This window comes from Danio aesculapii, chromosome 2 (assembly GCF_903798145.1).
Source record: "Danio aesculapii chromosome 2, fDanAes4.1, whole genome shotgun sequence".
NCBI lineage: Eukaryota > Metazoa > Chordata > Actinopteri > Cypriniformes > Danionidae > Danio > Danio aesculapii.
The window spans coordinates 43,076,380-43,093,309 of NC_079436.1; the positions used below are offsets into that span (position 1 = coordinate 43,076,380).

Here is a 16,930-nt window from a genome sequence, read left to right on the forward strand (position 1 = left end):
CGTGCTATATTATATTTAGTGTATATTTCCTGTTTTCTGCATGTGAGCACTGCAGGCTAAATGAGTTAAAATAATGTAATAATATGAATTGATATTAATTTCAAAAGGTAGCATGGTGGCGCACTGGGTAGCACAATCGCCTCACAGCAAGAAGGTCGCTGGTTCGAGCCTTGGCTGGGTCAGTTGGAATTTCTGTGTGGAGTTTGCATGTTCTCCCTGCGTTCACGTGGGTGCTCCGGTTTACCCCACAGTCCAAAGATATGCAGTATAGGTGAATTGGGTAAGCTAAATTGTCCATAGTGTATGAGTGTGAGTGAGTGTGTGTGGATGTTCCCCAGAGATGGGTTGTGGCTGGAAGGGCATCAAGCTGTTTTAAAGGGTAAAAAATCTTAAATTGAATTTTTAATAATAAATTAAATTGATTGAATTTAAAATAATAATAATTCCTTTTTCTATAGCGTTTTCTGGACACTCACATTTTTGGGGGGAATCTCCTCATCCACTACCATTGTGCAGCATCAACCTGGATGATGCGACCACAGAGCATATTGCGCCAGACCACACACCAGCTGATTGGTTGAGAGGAGACGACAGAGCATATTGCGCCAGACCGCACACCACACACCAGCTGATTGGTTGAGAGGAGACAGAGTGATGAAGCCAATTATGATATAGGGATGGTTAGGAGGCCATGATGGACAGAGGCCAGAGGGCAAATTTGGCCAGGATGCCAGGCTTAAACCCCTGCTCTTTTTCGAAGGACATCCTGGGAATTTTAATTACCACAGCGAGTCAGGACCTCAGTTTGTGTCATCCGAAAGACGGCATTCACTGAGCAGTATAGACTCCCCTTCACTATACTGGGGCATTAAGACCCACACAGAACGCAGGATTAGCACCCCCTGCTGGTCTCACTAACACCACTTCCGGCAGCAACCTAGCTTTCCCATGTGGTCTCCCATCCAGGTACTGACCAGGCTCTGCCCTGCTTAGCTTAAGTAGGCGACCATAAGAAAGTTGCAGAGAGCTAGCTTTTTGCTCACTTTTAAGAAGACTTATGCTGATAAAGAAATCTTTGACAAAACACAGAAACATTATAATATATAATACTTTTCTCCACAGAATTTTGACCGCCCAAAGAAATATGCTGTGAGTTGGGTGAGCTAAATTGTCCGTAGTGTATGTGTGTGAATGAGTGTGTATGGGTGTTTCCCAGTGATGAGTTGCAGCTGGAAGGACATTCACTGTGTAAAACATATGCTGGATAAGTTGGCGGTTCATTCCGCTGTGGCGACCTGAGATTAATAAAGGGACTAAGCCGAAAAGAAAATGAATGAATGATATTCCAACGCAGCGAACTGCGAAACTTGTCGCATGAGCTTGCCTTCCCGGTCTAACGCATTCGCATGCGTATGAATGGAAGTGTATGAGGAGAAAAGTCCAGTGTGACCGCAGCTTTACTCTTTTGAACACCTCGATTATTTGGATCAGCTGTGTTTAATAGGGTATATGCCGAGCTAGTGTTGTTCCCATACTGATTAACTTCCAGTGACCTGCTATTGTGAGCCTTTTTCCATTTTATACGATTCCTTTTACAGCATCGATGTTGTAATGTAATTAGAATACAATCAGTCAAACAGACTTTGGCATTAATTTAGTTGCTCAAGTGTAAAATGAGACAAAAAGCCATTTGCTCGCACGTGCCCGTCAGCATCGGCAGGCTAGCGCAGAAGCTCCATTGAATATACTGGGGTAAAATAAATGCTCATATTATAAGACATGGCGGGAAAATGTAATTAAATGCAGTGCTTCTTGTACAATCTGAGACCCACTTTATATAGGATATCACTCCTATATAACACAGCCAGTGGAGATCGCTGATTTCTTAAGAAAACAGACCTTAAACGTGCCGATTTTGCATTGGCATACACTTCACTGGAAGCTGCGGTCACACTGGGCTTTTCCTCCCATAGACTTCCATTGATACGCACGCGAATGCGTCAGACTGGAAACGCAGGGTCATGCGTTAAGTTTCGCAGTTCGCTGTGGTACAAACTTCAAGCTTGGTGAACTCTGACCTGTGAAATCGCATCACTCTACTCCGTGAGACCAATCGAGGATCAAAACAGAACCTCTCTGGACAGAAATGTAAAACATGGAGCAATCGCTTGCTTTTTTTAATGTCTAATCATCTTGTTTAATCTCGCCCCTTTTCACAGCGCCGTACAACAGAATTTCGCACACACAAAGCCCAGTGTGACCGCAGCTTAACCCAGGTTACTGGCAAATTAAAAGTCCTATTAGCATGCTTCGGCATATACCCTATTAGGATTGGAGTTAAACTGTGCAGAGCTGCGGCCCTCCAGGAATTGAGTTTGAGACCTATGAAGTAAGCTGAAGTCAAATGACTGAAGTAACTAATAGCTTTTTACAGTGTAGGCACACACATGCGATTAATACAGCTCTTCAAACTACATCAAACACATTTACAAAAATATTTTATTAAAAATAGATGTCAGCGCTCTGTACAGTGTGAAAGAAGGGCTGGGCGTACAATCAGTTACATTAACATCAATCATGAAGAGTCTAATCGATAGATTACTCAAATACAGAAGCTATTTAAATATTAAACCAAGTCAGTTTTCTGCCCAAACTACACAGAAGAGTACATCATCGAAAGTCAATGGCTCTAAGTGAAAATGAAGCTGACTAACATAGTCTTGAGAAACAGAAGATACACACATCACACACACACACACACCAGCAACAGCTGAAAGATAATGCCACCTAAGTTCAGGAACCTGCACTCGTTTTACTCACAAATGGCTTTTTACTTTTAAACTTCACTTCTCGTATTATAATAAGCGATTAAAGACAAATTCATAACAGTGATTTGAAATAATATACAGCATTACATCAAAAGCAGTGTTTGTGACGGTGTACTGCTCCTCACATTCGATCAGTCTGAGCACAGATGAAGCTGAAGTGTGTTTTGTCTGCCATTAGCGCCATGAAAATAATGATTTGTCATTGGTTTCAAAGTAGTTTGAATATTTTTACTTGCACTATTTTGACAACATGCTGCTGAAAACCAAATAAGTGCTAGTTTGCTAAATTAGTTCAAGCTGGTTGCTCATTCAGACCTGATTTAAAGCCTTATTGTTTCCTTAAAGAGACAGTTCACCCAAAAATGAAACTGTTTTGAATCTTTAAAGCATTTTTGTCCTTTTCATGTTAATATTTTTGATAATTTTGGGTGTGTTTATGCAAACTATTTATTTTATGCTTGAGGCAAAATATTATTAGAACCTCCAGAACAAATATGTCCCCATTAATACATTATACAGTTGTAATCAGAATTATTAGCCCCCCTGAATTATTAGCCCCATTTATTTTTTCCCCCAATTTCTGATTAACTGAGAGCAGATTTTTTCAACACATTTCTAAACATAATAGTTTTAATAACTCATTTCTAATAACTGATTTATTTTATCTTTGCCATGATGACAGTAAATAATATTTGACTAGATATTTTTTAAGACACTTCTATACAGCTTAAAGTGACATTTAAAGGCTTAACTACGTTAATTATGATAACTAGGTAGGTTAGGGTAATCAGGCAAGTTATTGTATAACGATGGTTTGATCTGTAGACTATCAAAAAATATATAGCTCAAAGGGGCTAATAATTTTAAAATAATATAAATTTAATAAAATATAAAAAATTTAAAACTGCTTTTATTCTAGCTGAAATAGAACAAATAAGACTTTCTCCAGAATAAAAAATATTATCAGACATACTGTGAATTTCCTTGCTCTGTTAAACATAATTTGGAAATTATTTAAAAAAGAAAAAACAATTCAAAGGATGTTTAATAATTCTGATTGCAACTGTATGTAAAATATTTCTGTCCATATTTTCAGGTTTGGACTGTGTATTATGTGCTATATTATATTTAATATATATTTTCTGTGTTCTGCATTTATGCATTGAAGTCCAAGTTAGTTAATTGATTTGTATTAATATTATTATTATTATTATTATTGTTAATGTAGTTTTATGAATTGATATTAACTGATGACTCTGCCCCAAGCTCAGCCCATTGGATGAGCCAGTGCTGCTCTGATGGGTTGCACTACAAATGAGTAATGCAGTATGCATATTAAGATAGCATAGTAAAACTTGTTTAAAATCAAATATTACACTTTAAAGTGGAGCTTCGACAGGATGTGATTCAAAAAGTTGAGCTAATACTTGCATTTGTTTTTCATTTGTACACTTAAAAAAGCATGCTGAGTGAATTTAGGTACATCTGTGTGATATAATAGTAGTTAAAAGCAGTCCTTAAGGGATAGTTCCTCAAAAAATGAACATTCTGTCATCAATTAATCAGCTTTAAGTCATTTTAAATCTATAACATTCTTCCTGTAGGATATATATATATATATATAGATAGTGCTCAGCATAATTGAGTACACCCCATTTCTCAGTGAATATAGGCAATGTATTTTGGTGCATTTAAACAAAACAGATATATTTAATAAGATTATATTTTAGTCACCAAACATATTTAGAAACATATAAATGTTAATATAATAATATTAGAAGACAGTACAATAAAATTCAAGCAAAGTATTGCAAAAATAAATTACAACCTACAAAATTTCAACTAAATTTATCAACTTTTTTCAATTTCTTGCTCTTTTTTCAATTTGTATTTAATAGTTTTGTATAACATACACATTTGGGCTACATGTTTTTGGACTGTTATAGTAAGTTACTTTGCTAGATAAGCTCCAGATTTGGCTTTAGTACTGACTAAACTAATGTATATGCACAAGCATAATATTATATAGCTTCCTATTAAAATATTTAAATAAAAGATAGATTTATGAGGGGTGTACTCATATATGCTAATCACTGTATTTAAAGAACTAGTTTTGTTGACATACTTAAAGTCAATGGGGTCCAAAACAAATCACAATTTGGTTTTAAATGCCAGGAATAAAAACTGCATACAGTGTACAAAATATCAATACTAGCCTTTTAAGTATTTATATTACGATTCATGAAGCTACGGGTCACTAATACATTCAGCTCTTATGACTGCTAATAAACTTAAAACAGTTCAATCCATCTAATCCAAACACATTATCTCAAATATACAAAAATATTGTGTTTTAATAATTAGGTCTTTCACACTGCATACATAAGCTGCACGAACTGAAGCTGTAGCTCAATACAGAAAATATAAAGTGGCTTCTGGGTATACATTAAACGTAGATCATTATATTTACAACTGGATTAAAATCTGAATGCACTCGAGGATTCATTATTTTATATCCAAAATAGAATGTGTAGCTAAATAGAAACTGTCATTGTAAATACAAGTTGCATCAAACAATTGATTAGCATATCATTACATTATTTTGCTTTAAATAGATTTACATACTATTTCCCCCATATTTATTACAAAATTCTGTGAACGGCAGAAATGATATGCTGCTTATGCATGCAGTGCACTGTTAACATGGCCAGTTATGTCATTATAACTTTATCCTTTCCTGATCAAAATAGAAAAACAGACTTGCTTTCACGAATACTAATAGAGTTCCAGTTAAACAAAAACAAACCAAACAGACAACAGCAATAATATTCGCCCATAATACGTAAATATGTCCACCAAATCGTTTTTACCTCCAATGCTAGCATATGTTTTAAAATAAATGCTTGATTTTTGATTTCTTTCTTTGTTTATTTAAATTTTAGTTAAAAGTTAAAAAATGGGCATCCAACCAATGTTCATCTGTCCAATCTAAGCAACATAGGCTCATTCTGAAACCGTAGCCAGATCAACATTTCTGGAGATCGAGAACTATGCAGCCAGAAGTACGTATGACTGCATTTCGTCTTTAAAATGAACGCTACGGGTCGGTATGAAGCCGATCCTTTTCTCGCTTACCAGTAGCTTTGTCCGGTAACTCAACATGTACATTGGTGGACTTGAAACTCAAAGAGGAGTTGACCGCGACAACGGGGTTTGAGTTCGATGTAGAACGGTTCCAGAAAGCAGGTAAGACAAAAACAAAAGCCAAAAAATAAAATAAACAAGTAAATACCATGGTGAGAATGTGGTAAATTCTGAAAACGAGGTAAAAATCAGGCTGCTGAAAGAGCTTTTTTTTCTGGATTGCTTTTGAAACACTGTGGGTTGGGTTTAGGAAAGTGGGTGGGCGCTGGTCAATCGGGGCTTTTTAAAACACTATCGGTTGGGTTTAGGGAAGGGGGCGGGTGGGGGCATCGGTCGGTTGGTCAGGCAGTCAGTTGACAGTGGCCTTCTGGTGGATTTACGCGAGAAAAGCAGAAGCGAGAGAAATTTGAGATCTGAAAAAGTGTACACAGCGGCCTCTGGTGAATTTGCGAAAACAAAAACTGCAAAAAAACGTAGCTCCTGGGATGTATTTTGCGCTCTCCAGAAATGTATATAGGGGTACGTAATCAGAATGAGCCTGGGTTGAATTTAAGCGTGGCTCCAAGAAAAAGTGAATCCAAATCATTTTAAGCACCCCCTGGTGGCTGGCTGCAGTATAGGTCAAAATTTAAAAAATTAATCATATTATAATCATATTCAAGCACTCAAATCTGAGCATTTTTAGCTGGCGAGAAACGCTTTTGTGGACACATGAACTTAAAATGCATATGTATGTGTGTGTTAGGATAAAATGCAGGTAGCAGTAGACCTCGGCATCCTCAAAGCAACGTTTGCAACTTCTTATAAAAACATTTGGCCAAACAAACGAACGAACGAAGCGATAAAATCCAGGCGTTGCAGCAGTAGAAGTGAGGAGACGGGTATTGTGTGAATTACACAGTCCTTGAGCAGTGTTTGTGAGGGTTATTCAGGCTTGTGGCAGTAGATGTCTTTGAGGGCTTTCAGCTCCTCTATGAGAGTCTTGTTCTGGTTTTCCAGCACGGCGACACGATTCTCCAAACACTTCACGTATTCTTTCTTCTTTCTGCGACACTCGCGCGCTGCCTCTCTATACGAAAAGAAGAAAGGAGAAACAGGAATTAGCGCAAACATAGAGATGCATATAGCTGATCAACTGGCTATAAAACCACAAACGGTTGTGTAATGGAGGATGACCATAGATGTAGCAGAGGACTAAAATACTGAACTGGCATCCATTAAAAATCAAGACATTCTGCACATATAACAAATGAATATGCTGCTATTTTTATTTCAGACTCTCTGAATCATATAAAGCTCCAAGTAAATTTAACATGATTTAAAGGGGAGCTATTCTGCTCCTTTTTACAAGATATAAAATAAGGTCTCTGATGTCCCTAGAGTGTGTATGTGAAGTTACAATTTAAAATACCCCTCTTAATAACTCTTTGAATCTGCCCTTTTTAGGCTTGGATCCTAATTGTGCCATTTTGGTGACTGTCACTTTAAATTCAAATGAGATTGTGCTTTTTGAAAAGAGGGCGGAGCTACAGATGCCTATGAGTTAGCATAGTGGCAGAGAGATCATCACTAATGGGCAGGGCTAGGGATGGGTATTGTTAAGGTTTTAACAGTACTACTACCTTTATCGTTACCACTTATTGGGTTCGGTACTTTAACGGTTCTCTTATCGGTACTTTTTATAGTGTTTTTTAATGAAAAAAACAAACAAACAAATTGAACAGAATTAACAACACTTTATTATATTATTAGGTTTTTAATAATTGTAAAACAATCAATTTTTCCTGTAAAAGAATGTACGATGGTTTGAAGGAAAATGACAAAAAAAAAATCAACATGTTTGCCTTTTTTTGGCGGAAGTTGGGTTCTTTCTTGATTTATTGTGCTCCCTGCAGTTGAAAATACTCTCTTTGAGTTGCAAAATGCAGTTTAATAATCATCTGGACATTCTCAGATTAATGTATTATCCATTAACCGAAAGGATGCATTTTCAACCGATCAATGCTGTCAGTTAAATGGTTAAAAATATATCATTTTTTTATTTTGTAGTATTTAAGTTTTGCTGCATAAATGTGCAAATTTGTTAACTCGCGGGGACAGTAACACGGGCAATTAGAGACGGATCCTATTTTGCCAAAGAAGCCTAATGAAAAGAGGATATGAAAGAATTGCTGGTCACAGTTTGACAGATGAGTTGATGTCAAATCAGAGCTGATGGATTGCCTCTCTCCTGGATCTGCGTCATAAACACAAAAGCTTTGCACAAATGATGCCGCAAAAGCAAAACTGTCTGTAATCTTCTCTGCTTTAGAAACAAGCCCACCACAAGTCTGAGCGACGGGGTTTTTTTTTTTCCATCAGAGCCACGCTTCACACCGCTCATAAACACAACGCATGATTTAGTGTACAACCAACAAACCAATCTCTTTCCAATTGCAAGATTACAGTTATTAATAGTTCTTATAAAAGATCCATTTTAAAATAGCCTCCATAGTCTAATCTACGAATCAAACAAATCCAATGAGTTGCTTGGTTTTTGCATAATAACTCCGCACCAAACTGATTTTATAGCTAACATACACTAAAAACATTAATGCAAATCAATGCAATACTATAAATTTTAATTTTCTATAAATGTAAAAAACTAAATGATTATATGCTATAGTAGCCTATACGCTACTTTAAAAAAGTCAACCTATGACCCTTGATGTCTTTCATCACATTCAGCCCACGCGCATGAACCGCGAGCGAGATGGAGTAAAGGAAAGCACAGAAGCAATAACGCCCCATTCACACGAGGTGTCAGCTTCAACGCTTCCCATTCACTTTCAATGAGTGACGTCAGGCGTTGCTGAACTGCATTGTGGATCTGTCTGCGCCACTTCAGAGGCGTTGCTCGCTGCAGAAGTTGCCACTTGCTCAACGGAAGCGTCAGCCAATCAAATCGCTGTATGCAAATACACCAGCTCAGGCAGTGGCCTATTGCTGACTAATTTAATTGGCTGACGCTACTATGACGATCGTGGCAGCCCCAACTTCAGACACGCCCTCTGTCAAGCGTTGACGCTGAAGCCCCGTGTGAATGGGGCTTAAGGTAAAATCAGAAGCTTAAGACATAAACTTTAATTTTTATATTAATGACAGAGGTTTATACGTGATGTAATAATTACAGCGGAGCATTAATTACATGCATTTTTTCAATTGAGCGATCGATTTCTCTCATCCTCTGCGGAGTTTTACCTACTCCCAACGGGTTGAAGGTTTCAGATGCTTTTTAGTAGGACAAAACGTTACAGGAATAGCTTTGTCCCATCATCAATTGTTGCTCTGAATAAATTGTAATATTTTGTAATATTGTATATTTTTTATATGTACTTTATATTTATGTGTATATGTGGGTATGTGTGTGTGTATATGTGTGATTTGATTGTTTGTATCAAATGCCAAACTTTGCTGCAAAAAATCTGCCTAAGGGTACCAATAAATTCAACTGAACTGAACAAGCATGTAAACCTGTGTATGTATGTACAGTTTATATGTATGTACACACTGTCTTAAGTAAAGTTTAGCTAGTATTTTCTTATTATCTCTGTAATATATTAAATATAAGCACAGTTGTTGGGTTTACATATCTAAATGCTGTTATTTCTTCATTTTTTTAAGTGCAACCTACATCAGAAAGTGAATACAATATTTATTCATTATATTTATGTATATTGTACAGAAATGTTTATATGTGTCGTAATTTCACAAACCAAAAGTTGTATCGTTATGTTTTTACATTATTTATATGGACTGATATCGACCTATTTGTTTGTAAAAAGTCAGTGATGATCAATAAAGACCACTGAATGACTGTCTGAGGCTCAGGTGTGCTTTACCTGTTCTTCATCAGACGGACTTCTCTCTTGCGTGTGGCCTCCTCTGCGTTGGGTTGCGGGCTGTGCATCGCCCCCGGTGACGATGCCATGACAACGCCTGGTGGCAGCCCTGACGACGGCGAGCGGATCTGATATGCTGGCATGTCTCCTGTGGCAGCTGCATGCACAAACACATAGGCAGACACACACACACACACAAATGATAAATTGACATAAAAAAGGTGTTCACATTTTCACATTTGGTTGGGTACATGTACAGTAAGGTGATGCAATGTGAATGTTGATATGAACTTTACAGCATATTACTCATGGATATTATTGATTTCTTCTTTTATGACTAAGATAAATAGTAGTGATTATAAATGAAGGTTGGAAAATAAAACTAATAATAACTGTAGCTGCAGCACTATATTTTGTATGGTTTAATCAATCTTAAACCTATATGCACTCTTAAGATATATATATATATATATATATATATATATATATATATATATATATATATATCTTAAGAGTGCATATAGGTTTTAGATTGATTAAACCATACAAAATATAGTGCTGCAGCTACAGTTATTATTAGTTTTATTTTCCAACCTTCATTTATAATCACTACTATATATATTTATATACATACATGTATGTTAGGGTTGCACAGTTTACTGGGACCATGGTAGTATCATGATACTATGGCTCCAAAATACTGGTGGTGTCGCTGTATATATTTTATATATAAAATATATAAATGTGCATAATTATATGTTAAATGTTCTTAAAGTGTATAATACATAACTATAATAATATAATTAAATACTTAAATGTATCACTGTATATATTATTATTATTATTATTAATAATAATAATACAATACTTTACTGTGATAAAACATGAATATTTATTTTTATTGTAATTGTAACTTTTAATTTAACATAATTTTAATTATGAATAAATTAACATATATTACTTTTAATTTTTTTATTTCCAACATAAAAAAGCTAATTGTGTCAATAAATGAAGTTAAGTAAACAGAATGTAATAACAACTATTATTTTCTGCAACTGATTGAAACACTTCCTGAAAATGACCCAATTCATCTGACCAATTAAAAGCCACATAACACTGGCTCCAACCAATCAACTCTGCCCAGGTCAAACTGAACTCCTCAGTTTATGTAATTAATTCAAAAGTACAACAATGAAGAGTTACATAAAAGAAAACTTCACATCTACCCACCCAAACAGCATTAAAAACACACACACAAAAAACACACTCAATATTACACAAACAAAATGCTAACAAATGCTACACAAGGACAGTGGAGCATAACAGATTTAACAGAGCAAAATCAACGTCCTTCAATAAACTGGATCTGCTTTAACGTCTCGTCTGTGTATGTGTGTGTGCATTTGTTATCAGACAATGTGACAAAATGCTGACGTCAGTGTGTGCGTCGTTGCCCAAACCCCCGCCTGATTCCCCGTCTCTCCCTCTCTCTCTCTCTCTCTTCCAGGAAACAGACTGACGTCAAACAGAAAAGATCCTCCTCCCCCTTCATTCTCCCTCTGCTTTTGTCTCGCTCTCTTTCTCAATGATTCATGTGTGTGTGTGTGTGTCGATACACGGGCTGATTCCGCAGGCTGATTTTCACGAAACAGAAACATGTCAATGAGCGTTTTTGTTTGACTGAGTAACAAATTTCAAAACCGCATAAATGGAAACAGCCAGAAAGAAACACACTGTTAAAAAATGCTGGGTTCCACACAATATATTTGTGTTGGGACAACATGAAGGAATTAAGTTAGTTTATTAGTTTTCACAAATTTAAGTGGATTGGACAAAAAACTATTAAGTTATCCAAACAAACCCCTCAGGAATCATGTCGATTCAGCTCATTTTAAATAAGTAGTTTGAACAAACAGCAAACATCTTGTTTTTGAGTGCATGTAAATGTGTTTGTTGAGTTTCAAAGCGTGTTCACGAACGTTTACTTCTTTCAGATGTATGAAAGTGTTTACTAATTGTGTTATTCACTATTCTATCACTATTAATAACACTTATTTATTTATTATTATACTGTTTTTTATTATATAAATGACAACAATACTTGTAAGAGTGTTTGTGTTGTATAAGCCTATAGACTGTAAGCAAAAATGCTGGGTTCCACACAGTTCCTTCAAGTTGTCCCAACACAATTAAACTTAGTTGTTTTTATGCAAATTTAAGTGGATTGAACTTAAAACAACTAAGTTGTCCTCCCAAAAAACTTCAAGAATTGTGTTGATTCAGCTCATTTTACAAGATTAGTTTGCACAAACTGCAAACATCATGGTTTTGAGTGCATGTAATCGTGTTTGTAGAGTTTCAAAGAGTGTTTACAAAGTTTTACTTCTTTCAGATGTTTGATAGTGTTTACTAATTGTGTTATTCACTATATTATCACTATTAATAACCCTTATTTGTTTATTATTACTACTGTTTATTATTATATTAATAACAACAATACTTGTAAGAGTGTTGATATGTTATATAAGCATATAGACTGTAACTAAAAATGCGGGGTTCCACACAATTCCTTCATGTTATCTCAACACAAATTGATAACCTCAACTTAATTGTTTTATGTTCAATCCACTTAAATTTGCAAAAAAATAACAAAGTTGTCCCCTAAAAACTTCAAGTATTGTGTTGGTTCAGCTCATTTTAAATAAGTAGTTTAAACAAACAGCAAACATCATGTTTATGAGTGCATGCAAATGTGCTTGTTGAGTTTTAAAGAGTGTTTACAAACTTGTACTTCTTTCAAATGTTTGATGGTGTTTAATAATTGTGTTATTCACTATTCTATCACTATTAATAACACTTATTTATTTATTATTATACTGTTTTTATTTATATTAATAACAACAATACTTGTAAGAGTGTTGATGTTATATAAGCCTATAGACTGTAAACAAAAATGGGTAGCACAACTTAACTTAGTTGTTTTTATGCAAATTTAAGTGGATTGAATGTAAAACAATTAAGCTGTGCTCCTAAAAACTTCAAGAATTGTGTTGATTCAGCTCAAGTAGTTTGAACAAACAGCAAAACTGCTTTTTGAGTGTACATAATAATTGTATTATTTTATTTTAAGATGTTTATAATAAATAGTATGTTTAGAATTATACAATATTTATAACAGATTATTTATTTATTATTATTATTTATTTATTTAATTACCATAAATGCAATAATGTTATTATGATTAGTTTTACTATGTGAATGCATATTAATTGTGTCTCCATCAAGCTATAATAGAAAATAATAATTTACTAAAACATATTGAATTATTTTGACAAATATTATTATTATCATCATCATTTCTATTAAGTAAATATTTTTTGACCTTGTTTACAATTTCTGCAGTCTGAAAGCTTATACGCAATCATAAACAAACAAACAAACAAACAAACAAACAAACAAACAAACAGCACTGCACAATTATCATTTGATCACTTATAATAATAAATACTATACTTAATTATTAGACCAATTACTTTTTATTATCATTATATTCTTTATTATTTTAACGTATTTGTATTCAATTATTATAATTATTATTATTGCTATTATCTGAACTCACAATTCGACTAGCAAAAGGCAAAGTCAATAATACATCTTCACTCAATAAACTTAACAAAACAACATTTTCAGCAGTTTCTAGCTTATCAAACATCAAAACACAGAACTCCACACAACATATATGCTATACAGACACACACACACACACACACGCAGTGTCTCAGACCTGACTCGGTCTCTTCCCCGGTCACTGCCATCTCTATGCTGTAGTAATCCAGTTGGGATAGTGTTTCCGCTTGATTTCCTATTAAAGCTCTGTCTGCCCTTCAGCTCTTCACTAGCTGAGTTTCTCTCTCACGCGTTCCTACTGACTCTCTGTTTGAGTTGTGACACTTACTGTTTTCCCTTTAACCCTCTCTCTCTCTCTCTCTCTCACTCCCTCCCTATCTCTCTTTCTCCCTCCCTCCCTCTCTCTCTCGCACAGTCAGATTACTATTAAGGGCATTGACATCACTATGACATCACAGCAGCCTCACAGGGAAATAACACACTGTCTCTGGAGAATGTGTGTGTGTGTGTGTGTGTGTGTGAGGGAGAGAGAGAGAGAGAGAAAGAAAGGGGACTCATTTTATAATTAAACATACATGTTTAATTTCCTTGCCTAAAAATTAGTGCAGTTGCATATTTATTTGTTTATTTAAGCTCAGAAGAGAAGAGAAGAGAAGAGAAGAGAAGAGAAGAGAAGAGAAGAGAAGAGAAGAGAAGAGAAGAGAAGAGTTGTTGAGTTTGATGTATTTTTAGATCATGATGACGCAAAAGCATTTCAGCACAAACAAAAGGATACTGTGTCCATTTAACACCATAACACTCACACACACACACTCGTACACACACACATTCATGTCAGTCCTATCACAGTGTTTATATAGACAAATATCTTCAAACATGCTGTGTCTGTAAATCACATCTGCTTCAACAGGTCTGAAATCAGGCAAATTTCTGTTCTGCTCAATGCTACAGTAGTTTGACTCTTCCAGCCTTTACTCAGTATGCAAAACAACAGTAGAAAACATGTCTTTTTTGTTACCTTACCTCAAACAAAACACACAAAGTTAGAATACTTAATTCACATCAAAGTCTATGCAATTTGTAAATAAATTAATAATTGATGACATTATAAATAACTATACACATCATAGAATTGTCTTTATCAGTTTTGTTTGCAGAAAATTATATTTAAATGTCCTTAAAGTAATTTGTTCAGTAATTTATTGTAAAAATTATGAATATATGTGGTCATTATATTATATAGTATACAATTATGTGTATATATATATTACTATTCTCTATATTTTATACACTACCGGGATCAGTTTTTTTTTTCATGTTTTTTTTTAGGAAAATGATTCTGTTCATCAAAGCATCATTTAATAAATGTAAATAAAAAAGTTAAATTGTTAAATATTTATTACAATTTTAAAATAACTGCTTTCTTATTGTATGTAGTTTCAAATGAAATATTATTTCAGTCATTATTGCTGTTATTACTATTACATTATTAATAATAATATTAATAATAATAATATTAATGTGATTTCTGAAGGATCGTATGACTGAGCACTGGAGTAATGATGCTGAAAATTCATCTTTAAAATCACAAGAATAAATGATTAAATTAAATTATAAACTACTTTTGTAGAGTTATTTTATAGTGCAATAAAATTTCACAACTTTACAATTTGTACTGTATTTTTGATGAAATAAATGCAGCCTTAATGAGATTTAAAAATCCGACTGACCCTAAACGTTTGATCTGTAGAGTACATGTATATAGTATATTAATATTTTTATATGAATTTGTAAATTAATAATAGTGATAATAACTAGCTTCTAAAGTGTCACCAACATTATTATGTAAACATGTGAACACAAATATTTAGACAATATGTACACACACATACAGTTGAAGTCGAAATTATTAGCCCCTTTGCATTTTTTTTTTGTCTTTTTTGAAATATTTCCAAATGATGTTTAACAGAGCAAAGAAATTTTCACAGTATGTCTGATAATATTTTTTCTTCTGGAGAAAGTCTTATTTATTTTATTTCGGATAGAATAAAAGCAGTTTTTAATTTTTTTGAAAAACAAGGTTAAAATTATTAGCCCCTTTAAGCTACCTTTTTTTCGATAGTCTACAGAACAAACCATCGTTATACAATAACTTGCCTAATTACCCTAACCAGCCTAGTTAACCTAATTAACTTAGTTAAGCCTTTAAATGTCAATTTAAGCTGTATAGAAGTGTCTTGATAAATATCTAGTAAAATATTATTTCTGTCATCATGGCAAAGATAAAATAAATCAGTTATTAGAAATGAGTTATTAAAACTATTATGTTTAGAAATGAGTTGAGAAATGTTCTCTCCGTTATATAAAAACTGGGGAAAAAAATAAACAGGGGGGGGGCTAATAATTCTGACTTCAACTGTATATTGATGATGCAATACATATTGCCCATACATTTAAAAAAAAAAACGATATCAGCAACATTTTAGCTCATTGCTCAACCTCTCTATCTCTATTGGATGTGTCAATGTCAGTATGGTTAAAAACACTAGCATTTACTATAAATTACTATAGTATATTTGAATGTAGGATCTGTTACTTAAATAAACAATGATAAACTAGAAAATTATTTTTACCTTGCACTTTTTGTTAACATTTATCATTGTTTATTTATTTAGGATATACATTTTCATGTTCTGATTTCAATGCCTAATAATTAAATTGTTAACATTACTATGCTTAGATTAAGTATTCTCAAGAAGAAAACATGATGTGTTACTTGGATGAGTGTACTTGCGTTATGAAGCTATTATATTGGCATTCTGACATTATATAATATGTGGCATAAAAATGGCTATGAAATGACAGTAATATTGTTTATTGCAATATATTTTAATGTAATATATCCTATAATGAAAAATTAATATTAACTTATAGGCTGACATACAGTTTGTTGGTTACTAAACTGTTTGTTTATAGCAAGAATTGTACCTTAAAGTAAAGTGAGCAAATATTTGATATTTATTTCAGAATGTTAAAGAGGACTTATTCTGTAAAATAACTCTGATGCCCCTAGATATGTGTATAAGAACTCAAAATACCACATAAATAATGTTTAATAACCCTTTGAACCTGCCCCTTTTAAGCTTTGATCCTAATAGTGCTTTTTTGGTGACTGTCGCTTTAAATTCAAATGAGATTGTGCTCTTTTCAAAAGAGGGCGGAGCTACAAATGCCTATGTGTCAGCATAGTGGCAGATTCAAAAACAAGTCTAACATCCTATGCTAAGGAAAGACAGATTGTCACTAATGAGCGGGGCTTTCCCCCTCTGATGACATGTACAAAGGGAGAATGTCAATCAAAGTGTTTCCGCAGACTGTTCTTGAAGTGTGATTATAAAATATAAAATTAATACATTTTTACCATTAAAAACTAGTTATTTTGACAGAATG

At 34.0% G+C, this 16,930-nt stretch overlaps 1 protein-coding gene across 3 annotated transcripts in view; it reads right to left on the reverse strand.

The window, feature by feature from the left end:
• Positions 1–5,568: 5,568 nt before the first annotated feature.
• The window catches only part of crema (cAMP responsive element modulator a), a 29,174-nt gene continuing 17,812 nt past the window's right edge, over positions 5,569–16,930 (reverse strand). For 2 of the 3 annotated variants that reach the window (XM_056480039.1, XM_056480031.1), the window contains 2 exons: positions 9,854–10,010; positions 5,569–7,041 (listed from right to left, as the gene is read on the reverse strand). In XM_056480039.1, coding sequence (XP_056336014.1) covers positions 6,897–7,041; positions 9,854–10,010 — 302 coding nt within the window. In that variant the 3' untranslated portion in view covers positions 5,569–6,896. Of the gene's footprint in view, positions 7,042–9,853; positions 10,011–13,637; positions 13,821–16,930 lie in introns of those variants that run through there. The other variant, XM_056480048.1, reaches the window with a different exon arrangement.